At 37.2% G+C, this 22,589-nt stretch overlaps 1 protein-coding gene and 1 long non-coding RNA gene across 4 annotated transcripts in view; one reads left to right on the top strand and one right to left on the bottom strand.

Annotated features, from left to right (window-relative positions):
- The window catches only part of PELI2 (pellino E3 ubiquitin protein ligase family member 2), a 171,091-nt gene extending 165,756 nt beyond the window's left edge, over positions 1–5,335 (top strand). For all 3 annotated transcript variants that reach the window (XM_064485976.1, XM_031453772.2, XM_031453773.2), the window contains one exon: positions 399–5,335. In XM_064485976.1, coding sequence (XP_064342046.1) covers positions 399–965 — 567 coding nt within the window. In that variant the 3' untranslated portion in view covers positions 966–5,335. The remainder of the gene's footprint in view (positions 1–398) is intronic.
- Positions 1–22,589, bottom strand: part of LOC105091449 (uncharacterized) — a 203,106-nt gene that overhangs the window by 5,721 nt on the left and 174,796 nt on the right. The window lies entirely within an intron of this gene.

A 22,589-nucleotide genomic window follows, 5' to 3' on the forward strand; every position in this document is an offset into this window, starting at 1 on the left:
GAGGGTCTTCTGGATCGGCTCTGGTTGAAATGAGTACTAGTTTTCACCAGATGGACTGGCACGCCATCTCCTGTCCCTTATGAGGTCAAGGAGTAATTGTGTTGTTGACTCAAGGAATAGGAGATTTAGAATAACCACTATATCAACTGAACCTGTAAAGTAGATGTCTGTGCTTAGGGCTTTGTGTGTGTATAGCATCTAGGATTTCTACCCAGTGTTCAGCTGAGGAAAGGGAGGCTCAGTTACCCACCCCCCAGTCCTGTCTTTCAGGGAGGCAGTGGGATAAACTGTGCCCCTGTTTATTTCCCTAACAGTGATCTTTGGTTATTTTGAGAGGAAGTGATGTTAGCGTGATTGGCCGAATTTTGCTGTTCAAAGGCCTGTCCAACTTGCCATAGGTGGAAAGTGAGACCAACGTCCTGCAGGACGGCTCCCTCATCGACCTGTGCGGGGCCACACTCCTCTGGAGAACAGCCGACGGCCTCTTTCACACCCCAACGCAGAAGCACATTGAGGCCCTCCGACAAGAGATCAACGCTGCGCGGCCGCAGTGTCCGGTGGGGCTCAACACCTTGGCCTTCCCCAGCATCAACAGGAAGGAGGTGGTGGAGGAGAAGCAGCCCTGGGCCTACCTCAGCTGCGGCCACGTGCACGGCTACCACGACTGGGGCCATCGGAGCGACACAGAGGCCAATGAGCGGGAGTGTCCCATGTGCAGGACTGTGGGCCCCTATGTGCCGCTCTGGCTGGGCTGCGAGGCGGGCTTTTATGTGGACGCGGGGCCGCCCACTCACGCTTTCACCCCTTGTGGACACGTGTGCTCAGAGAAGTCTGCCAAATATTGGTCTCAGATCCCGCTGCCTCACGGAACGCACGCATTTCATGCCGCCTGCCCTTTCTGCGCCACACAGCTGGTTGGGGAGCAGAACTGCATCAAATTAATTTTCCAGGGTCCCGTTGACTGATAACCTCAACAGCCATCTGCGACTTTATTAACAAGTTACTGTGAAGATTTTGCCACTAACTCTAGATTTTACCTTTTTTATAATGCCATTTATTAAGGGGAGGGGGTGTCCTGAGGCTGGGAGAAAAAAGGGGCACAGTGATGAGACATGCCAGGAGTTGGAGAACAGTGGTGTGTTGCATGCTCAGAACAGCAGCATCGTCATTGAAGTCTGCTTGATTAAAACCATGATACCTTTGTAACATTTGGATTTAAAATGCCATGCTTTAATTTTAACCTTGGGTTTTTTAAACAGGTTTTCCTAGTTAAACTTGGACAGGACTTTAAATCCTATCTTACAAACGTAGAAGAAATTTATTCAAAAGTTGTTGGCTTTTAATTGCGACCTTCAGTGCTGCGTGGCATAGGTGTGAGACTTGCTGTGCCTGGAAAATACTTGATACAGGTTAGACTCTGACCAGATACCAAAGGGGCGGCTCTGTAAGATGTTGGGGGACAGGAGACCTTAGGCACAGGTGTCTGTTTTGAATCTGGGGCTTTTTTCTAATTTTTGTTTTGAGGGAAGGGAATATCCATATATGTTTTTTTTTTTAAACTTCAGTGGGATTCAATTACGTTATACAGACATTCATCAAATACCTTGGCATTTCAAATGAAGAATTTTCCGTAACTTTGTAGTCTGCCTTTTGTTATTTTGGTCTAGTATGGTCTGTCCCCGAGACTCATCTTGCATGGCCAGAACTGTTTGGTTGATTAAAATGTGGTAACTCTTAAAAAACCATTAACTGAGGGTGATTATTGCAGCAGTAAACCTGGCCCAGGTAAGATAATATGAAGCTTATTTGCTTACTGAATTATTTAAGAGTGATTAAAAATAAGAGTTTACTTTTTAAAACCACTTGTTGGGATTTCCTAAGTTTTCTTTTTTCTTCCTTAAGAAAGCCAAAATTCTGTGAGCCTAAAAGCAGCAAATCACGATACAGCCACTTTTGTTCACTCCCTTTCTGCCATCTGTCACCTTCCCTTGCAGCTTATGGAGCCCTCTGAGTTTTGAAAATGTTTGCAAATCAAACTAAATTTAAATGTGATCATTAGATATACACAACACCAAGTGGTACATCTGCAGAGATCATTTGAAATTCCTGATTTCAAGAGAGTAAATGAGTGTTTATTGAGGAATAGTTAAATCAGAATTTCATATGAGCATCACCATCCCTCCCTGTTAGTTTCATTTCATTTTGAGTAATAACTCAATAACTCTTGGGTGTTCATTCTCTGTGCTGGGTACCGGTGTATCACTGTTCCCAGGATGTAAAGATCCTTTAGGACATGTGACCACCAGAGCTGGCTGGGATGAAATCAATTCCTGCCACATGGAGAGAATATTTATTTAAATTAACATGCTCTTAAATTGACCGTTGCAGATTTGTGCTCCATTTTTTAACCTTTGTAAAGATGTGTGATTTATATGATCCTAAAATACTGTATTCCTATTTGGTTTTTCCATGGTTTGCCTATGCAAATATTTTGCCTGTTTTCAATTGTTCTAATCCATTTTGAAAGTCCTGTTCCATAACGTGACAATACCTATCAATCAGTCTTCATTGCTGCTGCTTAAGTTGACTTAATATATAAAAAGTTCAGCTTTCAAATAGCTTTACTTTTCAGTGGAGATTACTGTTTATGAAGAGGCATTTTGTTTTGCGAATTTTTAAGTGATGTGAGAAATCCAACAGCAGTCCTCTTATTGGACTCTATTCTGTATAGCTTGCTCGACCTGCAAAGAAAACAATGAATTTGCCTAGAATATATCAAATGCCTTTTGATGTAGCCAGTCTCCAGTGATCAGCCTTCATGGACAGTGTCTTTTCAGTCTGTGCCGCTCCAGGCTCCACAAAATGATGGAGAGAGCACGTGGTCCCTCTTCTTGCTCTATGGCTTGAAGGTAAGGTTTGAGGAGTCTTGATACCCTAAAAGCATCTTGTAAATAAACAGTCTTGCATCTAGAAAGGCTGGATTTTACCTATCAGAAACGTTTTTCTCCAGAAAGTTACCATCTGATATAAATTTCCTATTTCAAGGACTATAGTATTTCAAGATCTAGTAGTTCTACGTGCAACATACGCCCCCAAATAAAGTTACCTTCCAACCTGAAAAGTTTGACGTTTAGTGAACTTGGGTACTAAATTCCAAGCTCTGGGAACAGGTAACCGTGACCTGCCCTGTTAGCGCCACACCTTTTCCTCTGACTTCCAGGTGAGGCCCCTCCCGAGGCTGCAGAAGGAAGCCAGGCTCATCTCGGCCACTTCCAGTAAGATCTTCCTATTACTTGGGCTAATGAGATTTTTCCAGAGTTGAGAGCAATTTCATTTGTGAGAATAAAGAACCGCAGCTCACCAGAGTAGAGTAATACAGTTCAGGAAAGGTAACTTCTTAGAGGTCACACCCGTTCTTACGTCTTCAAGGGCGGTCCCACTCCCCAGGTGTAAACATAGGAAATCGCAGACCAGTCATCCTGATCTCGGCCTGATTGAAACGCCTTTTGTGAATAAGTTTCCAGAAAAGCCCCAGTGATGTATTCCCACAGGTTTTTTTTTTTTTAAGTTGTTTATGTCCGTTTGCTATTTAAAAAAAAAAAAAATTCAGAGTGAATGGGATACAACTCTGAATATTTTTCTAGTCTGGAATTTTTTTTATTATTACTAATCGGTGCTGCCAGGCCATGCATGCTGCAACTCAACATTCCCTTATTTGGTTTCGCTTTTTGCAAAAAGGGCTACAGTTCACACTGCAGAGTAAGTATTAAGCTTTCTGGGGTTTTTTTCCCTTCCTGCTGTAGCCCAAAAGAATTAAAATCTTTTAATATAAGTAGAGAGCATATTTATCATTCCTCGATAGTTAATTATAGAGTTTGGTACCTTTGTGCCTCAGGGAAGCCACGTGATATAACTGGTTATAGAATTTCAGGGTTAGGGTTTAAAGAAAGGAGAAAGCCATTGGAAAAATGATGGACTCCATTAAGGAGACTAATGAATCTGGATGCAGAAATATGCCAGGAACTGGCATACACATGATTGTAGTAGAATTTATTTCCAGCATCAATAGGGAAATTATTTTAAGTTATTACAGCTATTATAGTAGCAAAGTTGAAAACTTTTTTCTTCATAAAACTTCAATGCTTTATTTTTGCTTACATAAAAAAATTTCAAACCCCTGTCGTTTGAGAGCTCCATGTTATTTGGGCACTTTTGGGGAGTTTAAAAAGGAGCATGTTTTCTCCTTCTCAAGTGTAACACAGGTTACAGAACTGTGACCTACCCACAGATCATTTTGATTAATTTATCTTTTTAAAGCCATTATGCTCGTTGGATTTGCATGAGAGAATATACGATCACAACGTTGTTAATGCTGGCTAAGAAACTAGTTCTCTTCATGCAGTTCTGCCTTGTAAGAGTGGAATTTGTGATAGACAAACCACAGAACCTTGATTTTAAGCTCAAGCCAGCTCTGTTCCCTTGGCTGTAAATCTCACAGCCCCGCAGTTTAGCCTTGGTGGGCTGAGGGTATGAAGTTCCTCCTCCAGCGCTGCAAGTAGAGCACAGCTCTGTTATCTCCTCTTTATGACCAGTCAGAGGCCAGTGAGACGACGCCAGGATCTTTGTAAAAGAATGTAAGCATCATTGAAGCAGTAAAACAAGTTTCAGTATTTCTATTTAGTAAATCTCATATCCCTCTCAAATAAGTTTTCACCCTCATGAAGATTCCCTAGAAGATAAGGAAAAGCAAACACTTTTCCCGTCCTACTTAACTGTTTCTAAACAAACAAAACTGAACTCGATGAAAGGGAAGTTGTTTTTTCAGCTAAGATGACAGATTGTTTCTCTGTATTAAGTAGCCTAGAAGCTAAGAGGGTGGTCATATTCACCATGTATAGTGTTATGAGCAGTTAAATTTTATGGGTATATTTGTAAAACTGTTCTTTTATATTTCATGTCAAATTGAAAAGATTATTTCTTCACTATTGTATCTGTGGAAATACAAGCCATTTTACAGGGAAAATCTTCAAAAACTATTAAACAGATCTTAGTATGTTTGTGAGTTGGTGTCTTCAGACTCTGTGGCTGTCACTGGGTTCCTCAGAACGTTCAGTAGGAAGCTGATACAAAAGTAGACTTGATTTTTCAAACTTCCAAGTTGATCCCAAACAGTTGTGCTGATCATTGTTTTATATTCTGCACAATACATATTTAAATCTGGATTCTGAAAATCTTAAGTTTTTTTATTTAAAAAACTCCATTGGCGTTTATATTTCTTGTGACACTACTGTCAAATAAATCTAACTTCCAGGAGAATTTAACCTGGTTTGTAGAATTAATGGGTGTTCTTCATTATCATTATAGTTATATTGCTACCTTGGTGACAATCTTCATTTACTTTTAACAATATGAGCATTAAATGTAAGCCTCCCAGCCTTAAAGTAGTATGTCTTTCATAAGAAAGGGCATTTGACAATATATTTCTCATCACATTGATATTTAAGAGTCTTAGTATTGTTGAGGCAAACTGATTTTTTTGTTCTCCCCACCAAAAAGTGCACATTTATATTGGCTTTTATTTCACAGTTAACTGTTCTAATACTTTAGCAAATCTAACATGCCATGAATTCCAAGATGCGTTACTATAGAAGAACACAGCCACTGAGAATTGTGAGATACATCCCGTTTTAAAAAGGTGCCAGGACTATTCAGTGGGGAAAGAAGTGTTTACTACCAAATGGAGCTAGAATAACCAGGTATCCACATGCAAAATAATGAAGTCACACAATATACTCAAAACAGATCAGAGAGCTAAAAGTATAGAACAGAGTAAACCTCTGTGAACTTAGATTAGTCAGTGATTTCTTATACACCAAAAAACACAAGCAACAAAAGAAAAAGGTAAATTGGACTTAAAAATTAAAATGTTTTGTGTATCAAAGGATGCTATCAAGAAAGTAAAAAGACAACCCACAAAAGGGAAGATATTTAGAAGTCATATATCTAATAAGGTAATTGTATCCAGAATATGTAGAGAACTCATAACTCATTGAGAAAAGGACAGATAACCCAGTTAAAAAAATGGTCAGAAGACTTGGATACTTTTCCAGAGAAGATATACAAATGACCAGTAAGCATGGAAAGATTCCCCATTAGGCATCAGAGAAATTCAAGTTAAAACCAATGATATACCACTTTTTACCCACTGTGATGGCTAAAATCAAAGACAGTAATAAGTGTTGATAATATGTTGAAAAACTGGAACCCTCATACAATGTTGGTGGAATTGTAAAATGGCGCAACCACTTTGGAACAATCAGTTTACAGTTCCTCAAAAGGTAAAATATATAGTTACCATGTGACCCAGCATTTTCACTAAGTATGTACCAAAGAGGTCTGTGAAATGGAGCAGGATCCCGCCTGGCCCTCCCAGGGACAAATCCTTTCTGTGTCCCGTTTTCTTGTTTGTAGGAAATAGGCATCATTCAGCCTCCTAAGACCTTCCCTGGGTTCCCAAAGGCAGATTCAAACAGTTGCTAATCAGGGAAGAGAGGGAATGCAGAAACAAAGGAGCAATCAAGAAACAATAGTGCAGTCATGGGGCAGGATCTAGGTTTCTCCTCAAGGATGTATGTAACAATATTATCTTTAAGTTCTGCAGGAACCAAGAGCCCCACCTGGGTGAGGGTGGTAACTTCAAGTTGAGCACAAGAGTCCTGGAACACCCTGTGACCTCACCACCAACCAATCAGAAGAAAGTCACACATCCTGTAGCCGTCACCCCAAATTCTGCTTGTAAAAGCTCAAAAACCATAGGGGAGTTAGGGTTTTTTGAACATAAGCCTCTCACTTTCCTTGCTCGGCCCTGCAATAAACCTCCCTCTCCTCCAAACAGCAACATTCCAGTTTGGCCTCACTGTGCACTGGGCATACAAATGCATTCAGTAACGGCAATGGCTTCACAACTCTGAATATACTAAAAGCAACTAAATTTTACACTTCAAAGGGATGACTTTTATGGTATGTGAATTACACCTCAAAACTAATTTTAAAAAGATAAATAATAAATTCAGAGATGTTAGGTTGTGAAATATGTGCATCCTAGAACTGAAATACTGTATCATACTGTCGTTCAGATAAAAATATTTAGGATCCTCCAATTTTAGCCTACCTTGAGTTTGTTTTCCAGAGTCTTACAACATAGGTCATTCCTATCACACTTCCACTTGCCATTAGATAAACAGACACATAAGCTACTAGAAAGATTACAAGACAACATATCCTTAAGGATCAACTGCCTTTTTTGCTATTAGGATGAAAAAATAGAAATAGAATACTATTTCTGAGAGAAAAGAGTAGAATGCTACTTTAAAGAATAGAACACTATTCTGAGGCCTCGAAAATCTACTTTCTTTAAAAAGTATTCTTGAAAACAAAAAAAAATTTATGACCAAGGTAAAAGCCAATAGAGGTCTGTTGTAAAAAATGTAAAACCTGGTTAAGTGTGAAAGTCATAATCCCACCACCCAGAGAGAAACAGCTAATATTTGGACATATATCTTTTCTAAACTTAAATGAATTTTTAATCATGACTTCATTTGCATTCTTATTTTGAGTTATTTAATTACAAAGACTTTTTAGTGTAAATTAGGAAATGTGGCTTTAATGCGTTTCTCAGTAAACAGCTGCAGAAGGAAGTTCTCTCTCCCAGAGAAACAAAATGTGTCCAAGGCTGGCAAAATGAGGCCATAGCGGTTATGGCTGACAAAGCTGTAAGCCTGAGAAAGCTGTTTTCAAACTGTTGTGTCCTACTTAACACCAATGGGACATGCATTGGAATGCCCAAAGAGATTGTTCGGAAGCATCACTTCCTTATCTTCTAAACAGGTTCTAGCTGAAGAATATCAAGGCTATTCTTACTGGAATAAGAGGTATAATGGACTCTTTTTGGCCTAATTCCAGGTTCAAGTTGAGCTTACATCACAGTGCCCTAAGGTGTTTGCTTAAATGCAGATTCCTTAGTCCCCTCAACAGAGGCTGATGTTCTAGTTCAAGGTCTTTCCAGGAATTTACACTTGACAACCTTGATGACTCTGCAGGTGATCCATGTTCCATGCTTTGAGAAATTCTTCAACTAAATGACTGTATTAATTCTATGCCTCTGTGGTACAGTAACTAATACCCCATTGTGCTCATTGGTTTTGGCTGACCCAACATGGTTTCCTGGGAACTTGAGGTATATGGCCCCACATGGAGATGGGAGTGGATAGCCTAACCAGTCACGTGTTCTTCCTGCCCTGTGATTCTAGCTTCCATTTTCTCTCATGTGAATGGACTTGACTCAACTCCACTGTCTCTTTTCTAAACTTCCATTCCATATCCTTTAGGCTTGATTTCTTAACTTCATACTTTTAACTATTTCCACTTTACAGGGGAAAAAAAATCTCCAAAAATTCTCAAATTAGTTTGAGGAAGTTGAGGGTTAAAGATGAGATTCATATATAATTCTAGGAGCTTGCTGAGTTCTCAGAATTGTTATTTCACATGATGGAAACTTTCAGTGGATCAGTAAACTGGGTGTCATCACAGCACATTTTACAGAATTTGGGTTCCTACCATCTAGTGATGTATTTCTAATAAAACTTGGAAAGGAATCCTTTTTTAATGTCAGAGTTTGCTTCCTGCATACATTCTGGAAGCATTCTGTTTAGATTCACTGGGTTAAATGGATGGACAGCTATTTCCTCATCTACAGTATAGAAGCGGTAATCATAGTTCAGCTCCTTAGAAATGTGGGAGTAACATAATACATGCACTATGGTACATAATAAATACTCAGTAAACAATAGTGGTTTGTATTGTTCCCCTATGGAGCCCTCCCAGGTACAAATCCTTTCTGTGTCCCATTTCTTGTTTGTAGGAAATAGACTTCATTCAGCCTCCTTGACCTTCCCTGAGTTCCAAAGGGCAGATTCAAACAGTTGCTAATCAGGGAAGTGAGGGAAATAAAGAAGGAACAATCAAGAAACAACAGTGCCATGACAGAGCAGGGTCCTGGTTCCTCTTCAAGGGATATACATAATATCTGAGTTATTCTGCAAGAACTAAGGGTTCCACGTGGGTGGAAGGTGGTAACTTAAGGCAATCACAAGATTCCTGGAACACCTCACCACCAACCAATCAGAAGAAAGTATGCACACAGTGGATGATAACGAAGACTGGCCCCTCCCCAAATGATTCTCCCTTTAAAACCTTCATGGTCAAGAAGAATCTTCAAAGATGGTTTTTAGACATGAGTCCATCTTCTTCCCAGGTTGCCAACCTCTTGAATAAAGCAAACTTTCCTTTTCTACCATCTTGGAAAGTTTTCCTTTACAAGTTTTATTAGAAATACATCACTAGATACTAGGAACCCAAAGTGATCAGCAGACTTCCTAAGCCACAAATGCCTCTAGACATGGCCCTACCCATCAGAGGTCCAGGACCAAACTTCACTCAGCAGTAGGTAGGGACCAACTCCTTCTGCCAGGAAACCTGCATAAGCCTCTAGTGCAGCCTCATCCCCCAGGGGGCAAATACCAGAAATAAGAAAACAACAATCCCAAGGCCTGTGGAAGGAATGCACGAACACAAGCCAGACTCTACACTGGGACTGGCTGGATCCTGGACCCTGGGTGACAAGAGAGGAGTGTACTGCTGGGAAACACAGGACGTCTCCCACAGAGGGCCACTTCTCCAAGGTCAAAACATATTTAACTAACCTACCTAAAAATACAAATAGAAAAATAGACAATATGAGGCAGCAGAGGAATATCTTCTAGGCCAAAGCACAAGATAAAATCCTAGAAGAAGAAATAAGTGATGAGGTGATAGGCAATTTATCCAAGAAAGAGTTTAGAGTAATGATGGCAAAGATGTTCAAAGAACTTGAAGAGTATAGATGTGCACAGTATGTTTTTAGCAAAAAGTTGGAAAACATAATACCCAAATAGAGTTGAAGAATAGAATTACTAAAATGAATAACACATTAGAAGGAACCAAGAAGAGACTAAATGAGGCAGACGAATGGATCAGTAAGCTAGAAATCACTACTACAGAACAGAACAAAGAAAAAAGAATGAAAAGAAATGAGGATAGTTTAAGAGAACTTTGGGACAACATGAAACGCTCTAATATTCACATCATAGGGATCCCAGGAAGAGAAGAGAGACAGAAAGGACCTGAGAAAAATTCTGGAGAGATAATAACCAAAAACTTTCCTAACTTGGGAAAGCAAACAGACATCTAAATTCAGGAAGTGCAGAGAGTTCCACGCGTGATCAACCCGAAGAGGAACACACCAAGTCACATAGTAATCAAATGGACAAAAATTAAAGATAAGGGGAAAATATTAACATCAGCAAGAGAAAAGCAATAAATAACATACAGGGGAACTGCCATAAGGTTATCAGCTGATTTTTTAGCAGAAACTCTACAGGCCAGAAGGAAGTGATGAAAGGGAAAAATCTACAACCAATAATACTCTATCCAGCAAGGCTCTTGTTCAGATTTGATGGAGAAGACAAAAGCTTCACAGATAAACAAAAGCTCAAAGAATTCAGCACCACCAAATCAGCTTTACAACAAATGTTAAAGGACCTTCTCTAGTCATCAAACCACAAGAAAAGAGAACAAAAAGAAGAGGGGGGGGGGGAAGACCTACAAAAACAAACCCTAAAGAGTTAACAAAATGGCAATAAAAATATATGTATCGATAATTACCTTAAATATAAATAGATTAAATGCCCCAACCAAAAGACAGACTGGTTGAATGGATACAAAAACAAGACCCATTTATATGCTATAAGAGACCCACTTCAGAGCTAGAGACACATGCAGGCTGAAAGTAAGGGATGGAAAAAGATATTCCATGCAAACAGAGGCCAAAAGAAAGCTGGAATAGCAATACTTAAGCAAAACAGATTTTAAAATAAAGACTGTTATCAGAGACAAAGAAGGATACTACATAATGCTCAAGGGATCAATCCAAGAAGACGATATAACAACTGTAAATATATATGCATCCAACATAGGAGTACCTCAATATATAAGGCAATTGTTAACAGACATAAAAGGAGAAATCAACAGTAACACAACAATAGTGGGGGAATATAACACCCCACTCACATCAATGGACAGATCATCCAGACAGAAAATCAATAAGGAAATACAGGCCCTAAATAACACATTAGACCAGATGGACTTAATATCTATAGAGCATTCCATAGGAAAACAAACAGAATACACATTCTTCTCAAGTACATGTGGAGCATTCTCCAGAATCAACCACATGTGGGCTGACAAAGCTAGCCTCAGTACATTTTTAAAAAATTGAAATTATACCAAGCATCATTTCTGACCACAATGCTATAAAGTTAGAAATCAACTACAAGAAAAAAAAAACTGCAAACACATGGAGATTAAACCATCTGCTACTAAACAACCAATGGATCACTAAAGAAATTGAAGAGGAAATCAAAAAATACTTTGAGACAAAGAAAATGAAAACACAATGATCCAAGACCTCTGGGACGCAGCAAAGCAGTTCTCAGGAAAATTTATACCGATACAAGCCTACCTCAGGAAACAAGAAAAATCTCAAGTAGACAACCTAACCTTACACATAAAGCAGCTAGAGGAAGAACAAACGAACCCAAAAGTTAGCAGAAGAAAAGAAATCATACAGATTAGAGCAGAAATAAATGAGAGACTAAAAAAAAAAAAATAGAAATATCAATGAAACTAAAAGTTGGTTCTTTGAAAAGATAAAAAAAATTGATAAACCTTTAGTCAGACTCATCAAGAAAAAGGGGGGGGGGGCAGAGGAACCAAGTTAATAAAATCAGAAATGGAAAAGAACTTACATTAATGTCTTAAATGTAAGACAAGACACTATAAACCTCCTAGAAGAAAACATAGGCAAAACATTCTCTGACATAAATCTTAGCAATGTTCTCCTAGGGCAGCCTACCCAGGCAACAGAAATATGAGCAAAAATAAATAAATGGAACCTAATTAAACTTACAAGCTTTTGCACAGCAAAGGAAACCATAAGCAAAACAAAATGATAACCTACAAAATGGGAGAAAATATTTGCAAATCATGTGACTGACAAAGGCTTAATTTCCAGAATATGCAAACAGCTCATACAACTTAATAACAACAAAACTCCACAAATAACCCAATCCAAAAATGGGAAAAGGACCTAAACAAGCAATTCTCCAGTGAAGACATACAAATGGCCAATAAGGACATGAAAAAATGCTCAATAGCACTAATTATCAGAGAAATGCAAATCAAAACTACAATGAAGTATCACCTCACACCTGTAGAATGGCCATCATTCAAAAGTCCATGAACAATAAATGCTGGAGAGTGTGTGGAGAAAAGGGAACCCTCCTACACTGCTGGTGGGAATGTAGTTTGGTGCAGCCATTATGGAAAACAGTATGCAGATTCCTTAAAAAACTAAAAATAAACCTACCATTTGATCCAGCAATCCCACTTCTGGGAATATATCTGGAGGGTACTTTAATTCAAAAAGATACATGCACCCCAATGTTCACAGCAGCATTATTTACAATAGCCAAGACATGGAAGCAACCTAAATGTCCATCGGCAAATGACTGCATAAAGAAGCAGTGGTATGTTTATACAATGGAATACTACTCAGCCATAAAAAATAAAATAATGCCATTTGCAGCAACATGGATGGACCCAGAGATCATCATGCTAAGTGAAGTAAGCCAGAAAGAGAAAGAAAATACCATATGATATTATTCATATGTGCAATCCAAAAAAAAAAAAAGACACTATGAACTCATCAACAAAACAGAAACAGACTCACAGACATAGTAAACAATCTTATGGTTACCAGGGAAAGGGATGGGAAGGAATAAATTTGGGAGTTTGAGATTTACAAATGTTAGCCACCATATATAAAAATAGATTTTTAAAAAAGTTTCTTCAGTGTATCACAGAGAACTATGTTCAGTATCTTATAATAACCTTTAAAAAAAGTTTCTTCCATATAGCACAGGTAACTATGTTCAATATCTTGCAATAACTTTTAATGAAAAAGAATATGAAAATCAATGTAGGTATGTATATGCATGACTGGGACATTGTGCTGTACACCAGAAATTGACACATCGTAATTCACTGTACTTCAATAAAAAATAATAAAATAAAAAATTAAATAAAATAAAAGTGAAGTTATAACCAATACCACAGAAAAACAAAGGATCATAAGAGGATATGAGCAACTATACACCAACAAAAAGGACAATGTAGAAGAAGTGGACAATTGCTGAGAAAGGTACAATTTGCCAACACTGAACCAGGAAGAAATAAGACAGTATGAATAGACCAATTACCAGTACTGAAATTGAATCAGTAATTTAAAAACTGCCAACAAATGAAAGTCCAGGACCAGATGGCTTCACAAGTGAATTCTACCAAACATTTAGAGAAGAGTTTACACCTATCCTTCTCAAACTATTCCAAAAAATTGCAGAGGAAGACTTCCAAACTCATTATATGAGGACATCATCACCCTGATACCAAAACTAGACAAAGATATCATAAAAAAAGAAAATTACAGGCTGATATCACTTATGAATATAATTGCAAAAATCATCAACAAAATACTAGCAAATCGACTTCAACAATGCATTAGAAGGATCATACACCATGGTCAAATGGGATTTATCCCAGGGATGCAGGGATTTTTCAATATCCACAAATCAATTGATGTGATACACCAGATTAACAAACTGAAGAATAAAAACCATATATTGTCTCAATAGATGCAGAAAAAGCTTTTGATAAAATTCAACATCCATTTATGATAAAAAACTCCAGAAAGTGGGCACAGACAGAACATACCTCAACATAATAAAGGTCATATATGACACATCCACAGCTAACATCATACTTAATGGGGCAAAGCTGAAAGTATTTCCTCTAAGATCAAGAACAAGACAAGGATGCCCACTCTCACCACTTTTATTCAACATAGTTTTGGAAGTCCTAGCCATAGCTATCAGAGAAGAAAAAGAAGTAAAAGGAATCTAAATTGGAAATGAAGAAGTAAAACTGTCACTGTTTGCAAATGACATGATACTATACACAGAAAACCCTAAAGAAGCGACCAGAAAACTACAAGAACTCATCAATGAATCTGGTAAAGTTGCAGGATACAAAATTAATATACAGAAATCAGTTGCATTTCTATACACTAACAGTGAAATAGTAGAAAAAAATTAAGGAAACAATACCATTTACTATCACACCAAAAAGAACAGAATACCTAGGAATGAATCTACCCAAGAAGGCAAAAGACCTTTACTCTGAGGGTTGTGGGACACTGATGAGAGAGGTTGAGGACGACATACACAGATGGGGGAATGTACCATGGGGGACTTGGTATTGTTAGGGTGGCCATACTACCCAAGGCAATGTACAAGTTCAGTGCAATCCCTACCAAATTACCAATGACATTTTTCACAGAACTGGAACAAACAATGTTAAGATTTGTATGGAAACAAAGAAGACCCCAAATAGCCAAAACAATCTTGAAAAAGAACAGAGCTGGGGAAATCATGATCCCTGACTTCAGACTATATTACAAAGCAACAGTTATCAAAACAGTATGGTACTGGCACAAAAACAGACATATAGATCAATGGAACAGGATAGAAAGTCCAGAAATAAACCCATGCACTTATGGTCAATTAATCTATGACAAAGGAGGCAAGGATACACAATAGAGAAAAGACAGTTTCTTCAATAAGTCATGCTGGGAAAACCAGACAGCTACTGTAAAAGACTGAAATTAGCACATTCTCTAACACCATATACAAAAATAAAACTTAAACTTAAAATGGATTAAAGACTTAAATGTAAGACCAGGTACTATAAAACTCCTAGAGGAAAACACAGGTTGAAAACTCTTATACATAAATCACAGCAACATATATTTTTGAACCAGCTCCTGGAGTAATGGAAATAAAAGCAAAAATAAACAAATGGGATCTAATTTAACTTAAAAGCTTTTTCACAGCTAAGGATACCATCAACAAAAGAAAAAGACAGCCTGCAGAATGGAAGAAAATACTTGCAAATGATGTGACTGACAAGGGACTAATTTCCAAAATATACAAACAGCTCATACACCTTAAAATCAAAGAAATAAACAACCCAATCAAAAAATGGGCAGAAGGCCTAAACAGACATCTCTCCAAAGAAGACAAACAGATGGCCAACAAGCACATGAAAAGATGCTCAATATCATTAATTGTTAAAGAAATGAAAATCAAAACTGTGAGATATCACCTCACACGAGCCAGAGTGGCTATCATTAAAAAGTCTACAAATGATAAATGCTGGAAATGGTGTGGAGAAAACAGAACCCTACTACACTATTGGTGGGAATGTGGATTGGTGCAGCCACAGTGTAGGACAGTATTGAGATTCCTTAAAAAAATAAAAATAGACTTACTATATGATCCAGCAATCCCACTCTTGGGCATATACCCAGAGAAAATCATAATTTAAAAAGACACATGCACCCCAGTGTTCATAGCAGCACTATTTACAATAGCCAAGACATGGAAACAACCCAAATATCCATCAACAGGTGACTGGATAAAGAACATGTGGGGTGTGTGTATACATACACACACACACACACACACACACACACACACACTGAAATACTACTCAGCCATAAAAAAGAATAAAATAATGCCATTTGCAGCAACATGGATGGAACTGGAGATTGTCATTCTAAGTGAAGTAAGCCAAAAAGAGAAAGAAAAATGCCATATCATTTATATGTGGAACCTAAAAAAAAAGACACTAATGAACTACTTATTACTTATAACTTAGATGACTGATTTCTTGAATATGTATAAGCACACTTGACTGTCCTTTATGATTGGATTACTGCAGTCTGTTGATTCTTATTTTGTGGTTTGCTTTATTCCTTTGATAACTATGTAAGTTTAAAAAGCTAAAGCTCTAAACTGTTCTTAGAAACAATGAACAGTACATATAAGTAAATTTAAAGAAAATATGTGCAGTATATTGTATATATGTATTTGCATGCAATATATTGTATATATGAAATCAAATTGTATCAATTTTACCTAATAAAACTGAAAACAAAAATACAATGGGTACTGCCACACACCTATTGGAAGAGCTATAATTTAAAACATTGACCATATTAAGTGTTGACAAAAATGTAGAGGAACTGGCATCTCATATAGTGCTGATGATAATGTAAGATGGTACAACCATGTTAGAAAAGAAATTTCTTAAAAAGTTAAACATATATTTACCACATGACCCAGCTATTCCATTCCTAAGTATTTACCCAATAGATATTAAAGCATCTATTCCTAAAGACTACATGAATTCTCATAATAGTTTTAATATGAAACAGTAAATGACCCAAATGTCCACCAATAGGTAAATAGGTAACAAACTGATATATTCATATAATGGGATGAATAAAAAGGAATGAACTATTAATACATGCTATATGTTATTGATATAATAAGATTATCCATGTTATATCTCAATATAATTATGCTTAGTATAAGAAGTCAGGCAAAAATATATATACTATGTAATACCATTATGTAAGATTTAGGGGGTGCAAAGTAATCTATATTGACAAAAACTATCAGTGGTTGCCTGTAGATATGGGAAAGGAGGGAAGTACAGGAGAAAGGGATTACAAAGGAGAATGAAAAAACACTTGGAGGTGGTGGAGATGTTCATTATCTTGATTATGATGGTTGTTTCACAGGTGTGCACATATATCAAAACCGACCAGATTGTACACTTTTAATATGTGCAGTTACCTCAATAATTTGTTTTAAAATTTAAAAAACGAACTTAAGTCTCAGAAAATGTTCTGCAAAAAAGGCCACATAACCTTATAATCTTGAAAAATATTCTAGTACATTCCAGATTTGACTATAGACCGCCACCTTTTTTCTCATATATTTTAAGTTCTTGAGGAGAGCTTTAATAGGTAGTCTTTAGCCATTATGGACCTATTAGCACACATTCTCAAGATTACTTTTATTTTAAATGAAATAAATGAGCATGAGCCCAATTTGGCTATTGTTATTCATGTAGTTCTAAACCCTAATCTTTAAGTATATATACTTTTGTTGATATGCACAGCTCCGTATCACAGTCTTTATGACTTTCTTCTAGGAACTTCACGGTGTCTTATTGGCACAAAAACAGACATATAGATCAATAGAACGGAATAGAGAGTCCAAAAATAAACTCACAGACCTATAGTCAATTGATCTTCAACAAGGGAGGCAGAAAATAAAATGGAGGAAAGACAATCTCCTCATCAAGTGGTGTTGGGAAAGCTAGACAACCATATGTAAAGCAATGAAGTTAGAACACTCCCTCACACCATATACAAAAATAAACTTAAAATGGCTTAAACATAAGACACTATAAACCTCCTAGAAGAAAACAGGCAAAACATTCTCTGACATATATCTTAGCAATGTTCTCCTAGGGCAGTCTCCCCAAGCAATAGAAATAAAGCAAAAATTAACAACTGGGACCTAATTAAAATTATAAGCTTTTGCACAGCAAAGGAAACCATAAGCAAACAAGATGACAACCTAGGGAATGGAAGAAAATATTTGCAAATGATGTGACTGACAAAGGCTTAATTTCCAGAATATGCAAACAGCTCATACAACTTAATAACAAACAAAAATGAACAAATTCAAAAATGGGCAGAGGACCTAAACAAGCAGTTCTCCAGTGAAGACATACAAATGGCCAAAAGGCATATGAAAAAATGCTCAATAGCACTAATTATCAGAGAAATGCAAATCAAAACTACAATGAAGTACCACCTCACACCTGTCAGAATGGCCATCATTCAAAAGTCCATGAACGATAAATGCTGGAGAGTATGTGGAGAAAAGGGAACCCTCCTACACTGCTGGTGGGAATGTAGTTTGGGGCAGCCATTATGGAAAACAGTATGCAGATTCCTTAAAAAACAAAAAATAGACTTACCATATGATCCAGCAATCCCACTCCTGGGTATATATCCAGAGGGAACTCTAATTTGAAATGATACATGCACCCCAATGTTCACAGCATTATTTACAATAGCCAAGACATGGAAATAACCTAAATGTACATTGACAGATGACTGGATAAAGATGTGGTATATATATAAATAAATGAATATTATTCCACCATAAAAAAGAATAAAATAATGCCATTTGCAGCAACACAGAATGACAATCTCAAGGTCCACCTAAGTGAAATAAGCTAGAAAGAGAAAGAAAGATACCATATAATATCACTTATATGTGGGATGTTTAAAAAAAAGTCACAAACTTATTTACAAAACAGAAACAGACTTACAGACATAGCAAACTTATGGTACCAGGGAAGAAAGGGAGTGGGGAGGGATAAATTGGGAGTTCGAGATTTGCAAATGTTAGCCACTATATATAAAAGTAGATTTTAAAAAGTTTCTTCTGTATATTACAGGGAACTATATATTCAATATCTTGTAATAACATTTAATGAAAAAGAATATGAAAGCAAATATACGTATGTATATGCATGACTGGGACATTGTACTGTACCCCAGAAGTTGACACGTTGTAACTGACTACTTCAATAGATAAATTTTTAAAAGCCAGTGTGGTCAGTGGGAAGAGCACTCAGTTAGGTATATTTCTGATAATTGTGTGATCTCTAATTACTTGTGCGATTTCAGGCAAGTTGCTTAATCTCACTGTTTTTCCCATGGGAGATGACAAAATTGGACTAAAATTGATCATATGTCAGGTCATGAAAGAAGTCTCAACAAATTTAAGAGATTGATATTATGCTAAGTGTCTTTTCCTACTGTAATGGAATAAAACTAGGAAATAATAACATAAGGGAAAGTGGAAACCTCACAAAAATGTGGAAACTCAATAGCACACTCTTGGGTAATGCCTGAGGCAAAGAGGAAATTAGACAATACCTCAGGACAAAAGAAAATGAAATTACAACGTATCAAAATTTATAGACTAAGATATTCATGGCATATATTTTTAAAAGAAGAAAGATCTCAAATAAACAACCTAACTTTACACCTCAAGGAACTAGAAAAAGAACAAACTGAGCCCAAAATTAGGAGAAGGAAGGAAGTAGAGAGCAGAAATAAAACAAAAATTTTTAAACTAGGAAAACAAAGAGTTGGTTTTTTGAAAGATGAAACAGTTGACAAACCCTTAAGCTAGACTAAGAGGGAAAAAAGAAAACTCAAAGTGAGAAATGAAAGAAGAGACATTACAACTGATGACAAAAATAAAAAGGATCACAAGATACTACTATGAACCATTATCCACCAACAAACTGGAACACCTAGAAGAAATGGATAAATTCCTGATTATATAGGACCTAGCAAAACTAAATCATGAATAGAAAGCATAAACAGACCCATAACTACCATGAATGTTGACTCAGTAATCATCAGTAATCAAAAATCTCTCAACAATAGCAGATACAAACTACTACATACAGTATAAAGAACAATGTCCTACTGTACAGCACAGGGAATTATATTCAATGGATTGTAGTAACCTGTAATGAAAAAGAATATGTGTGTGTGTGTATATATATATATATAACTGAATCACTATGCTATACATGAAAAACTAATACAACATTGTAAATCAAGTATACGTCAATTAAAAAATGGGGATAAAAAAGAAAATGAGAGCCAGGGTTTAAGGAAAAATCTCCCAACAAAGAAAAGCCCAGGATCAAATGGCCTCCCTGGTGAATTCTACCAAACATGTAAAGAAGAATTAGTGCCAATCATCTTAAACTCTTCCCAAATACTGGTAAGGAGGGAACCCTTCCAAATTTATTTTATAAGGCCAGCATTACTCTTATACCAAAGCTAGATGAAGACCCTACAAGAAAAGAAAACTACAGGCCAATATCTCTGATGAATATAGATACAAAAGTCCTCAACAAAATGCTAGCAAACTTAATCCAACAGCACATTAAAAGGGTATGCACCACAACCAACTGGAATGCATACCTGCAATACAAAGATGATTTGATATATGAAAGTCAATTACTGTGATATATTACATCATAAGAATAAAGATAAAAATTGCATGATTGTCTCAACTGATGCAAAAAACATCAAATTCAACTTCATAATGAATTCATAATAAAAACTCTCAATAAACTAGGAATAGAAGGGAAATACCTCAAAATTATAAAGGCTGTAAATGAAAAGCTCACAGCTAACATATTCAGTGGTGAAAAACAAGGTTTTTTCTCTAAAAATCAGGAACAAGTCAAGGATGACCACTCTCACCAGTTCTATTTAACATAATACTGGACCTATGTCCAGCTGGAGTAATTGGGTAAGAAATAAAAAGCATCCAAATTAGAAAGGAAGTAATAAAATTACCCCTGTTTTCACAAAGCATGGTATTATATATAGACAACTCCAAGACTCCATTTAAAAAATTATAATAAATAAATTCAGTAAAGTTGCAGGGTACAAAAGTCAACATACAAAAATTAATTGCATTCCTATACACTAACAATGAACTATCTGAGAAGGAAATTAGGAAAACAATCCCATTCACAATAGTACCAAAAAGAATAAAATACCTAGGAATAAACTAAGGAAGTGAAAGATTTATATACTGAAAACTAAAAACATCAATGAAAGAAATTAAGCAAGAAACAAATGGGAAAACATCCCATGTTCATGAATTGGAAGATTTAATATTGTTAATATGTTCATACTACCCAAAGCAACCTACTGATTCAATGCAATCCCTATCAAAATTACAAAGGTTTTTTTTTTAATAGAAATAGAAAAAGCAATTCCACAATTCATATGAAAACACAAAAGACAACAAATATCCAAATCAATTCTGAGAGAACAAAAAACTAGGAGGTATCACACTTTCTGATTTTAAAACATATTAGAAAGATACAATTATCAAAAAGTATGGTACTCTCAACGATACTGCAATTTAAAAAACAAGTGTTGTACTGCCATAAAAAGACATGCAAACCAATGGAACAGAATAGAGCACCCACAGATAAACCCATGCATCAATGGTCAACTAATTTTCAACAAGGATATCAAGAATATACAATAGGGAAAGTCTTTTCAGCTACTTGTTGCTAGGAAAACTGGATAGCCACATGTAACACAATGAAGTTGGAACTGTATCTTGCACTGCACACAAAAATCAACTGCAAATAGGTTAAAAACTTGAGCAAGAGACCTGAAAATGTACAAGCCCTAGATGAAAACATAGGGGGAAAGCTTTACGACATTGGTATTGGTAATGATTTCATGGATATGACACCAAAAGAACAGGGAACAAAAACAAAAATAAAGTAGGACTTACATCAAACTAAAAAGCTTCTGAACAGGAAAAGAAACAAGTCAGAAGGGAGATCAAGACAGGAGAATAGAAGAATGTGATGCTTACCTCCTCCAACAAATACATCAAAAATAATCTACATACAGAACAGTAGACAGAATATCTACTGAACTCTGACATATGATCTTATACAATCAAAACTATAAGAAAGTTCACATGTAACCAAGGACAGAAAAAAAAAGAATCAGGATGGGATCAGTGCCCCTGGGAGGGAGCTGTGAAAGACAAAAGGTTCCCTCACCCTATAAACCCCCTTCACCAACCCAGAGATCAGCTGAGACAGAAAGGGACCTTCAGAAGCTCAGAAGAGAGCACAGCAGCTGCTTTGTGGCTGGCAGAACAGAGAGAGACCAGCACAGAGGATCTGTGCCACCTCATTCCACTCCCCAGCCCTAGATGCTTGCCTGCTGGTACACAAGGGGCATGACACTGAAACTCAGGCTTCAGAGGACAGACCCAGAGACAGGACTGGGTTGGCTGTGTGGAAACAGCCTAAAGGGGCTGGAGTGTGGCACAAGCCACAACTGGGAGTGTGTGCAATGGATCCCAGGTCCTCCATAAAAAAATCCCATTGTTAAAGCATGCAAGTGAAGAGAGGTGGAACCCCACCATAGCAGCTTCCTTCTTGGCATGCTCACAGCCAGTGTGGCTCCACCTCTACATGCTCAGGAGTGCACAAGCACTAGCAGGACTGAAATCTGAATCCAGTCTGAGGGGCCATGGACTTCGGGAGCAGGGCTGAAATCGGAGCCTTGTCCCAAGTGGCTTTGGTGGATTTACACTACTGGTGCCTTTGTAACCTCAGCCCCTGCAAGACATCCAAGCAGAATACTGGCGCAGAGCTGAGGCAGGTCCAGCATTAGCAGCTGTTTGCTTTGTGGGCACATGCATGCAGAGGTGGGGTTGGGATCTGGGTTGACTGTATCTCCCAGGATGGGTCCAGGTGTGTGATTACAGCAGGTTTTGGTGCCTGACTTCAATGGACTTGCCCTGATGATTTTGTGAGCACAGTGCCTATAGGATACCCAAACAGACTGCCTGCATTCTCACAGCTGAGGCGGG

This window comes from Camelus dromedarius, chromosome 5 (assembly GCF_036321535.1).
Source record: "Camelus dromedarius isolate mCamDro1 chromosome 5, mCamDro1.pat, whole genome shotgun sequence".
In the NCBI taxonomy this organism is placed as follows: Eukaryota; Metazoa; Chordata; class Mammalia; order Artiodactyla; family Camelidae; genus Camelus; species Camelus dromedarius.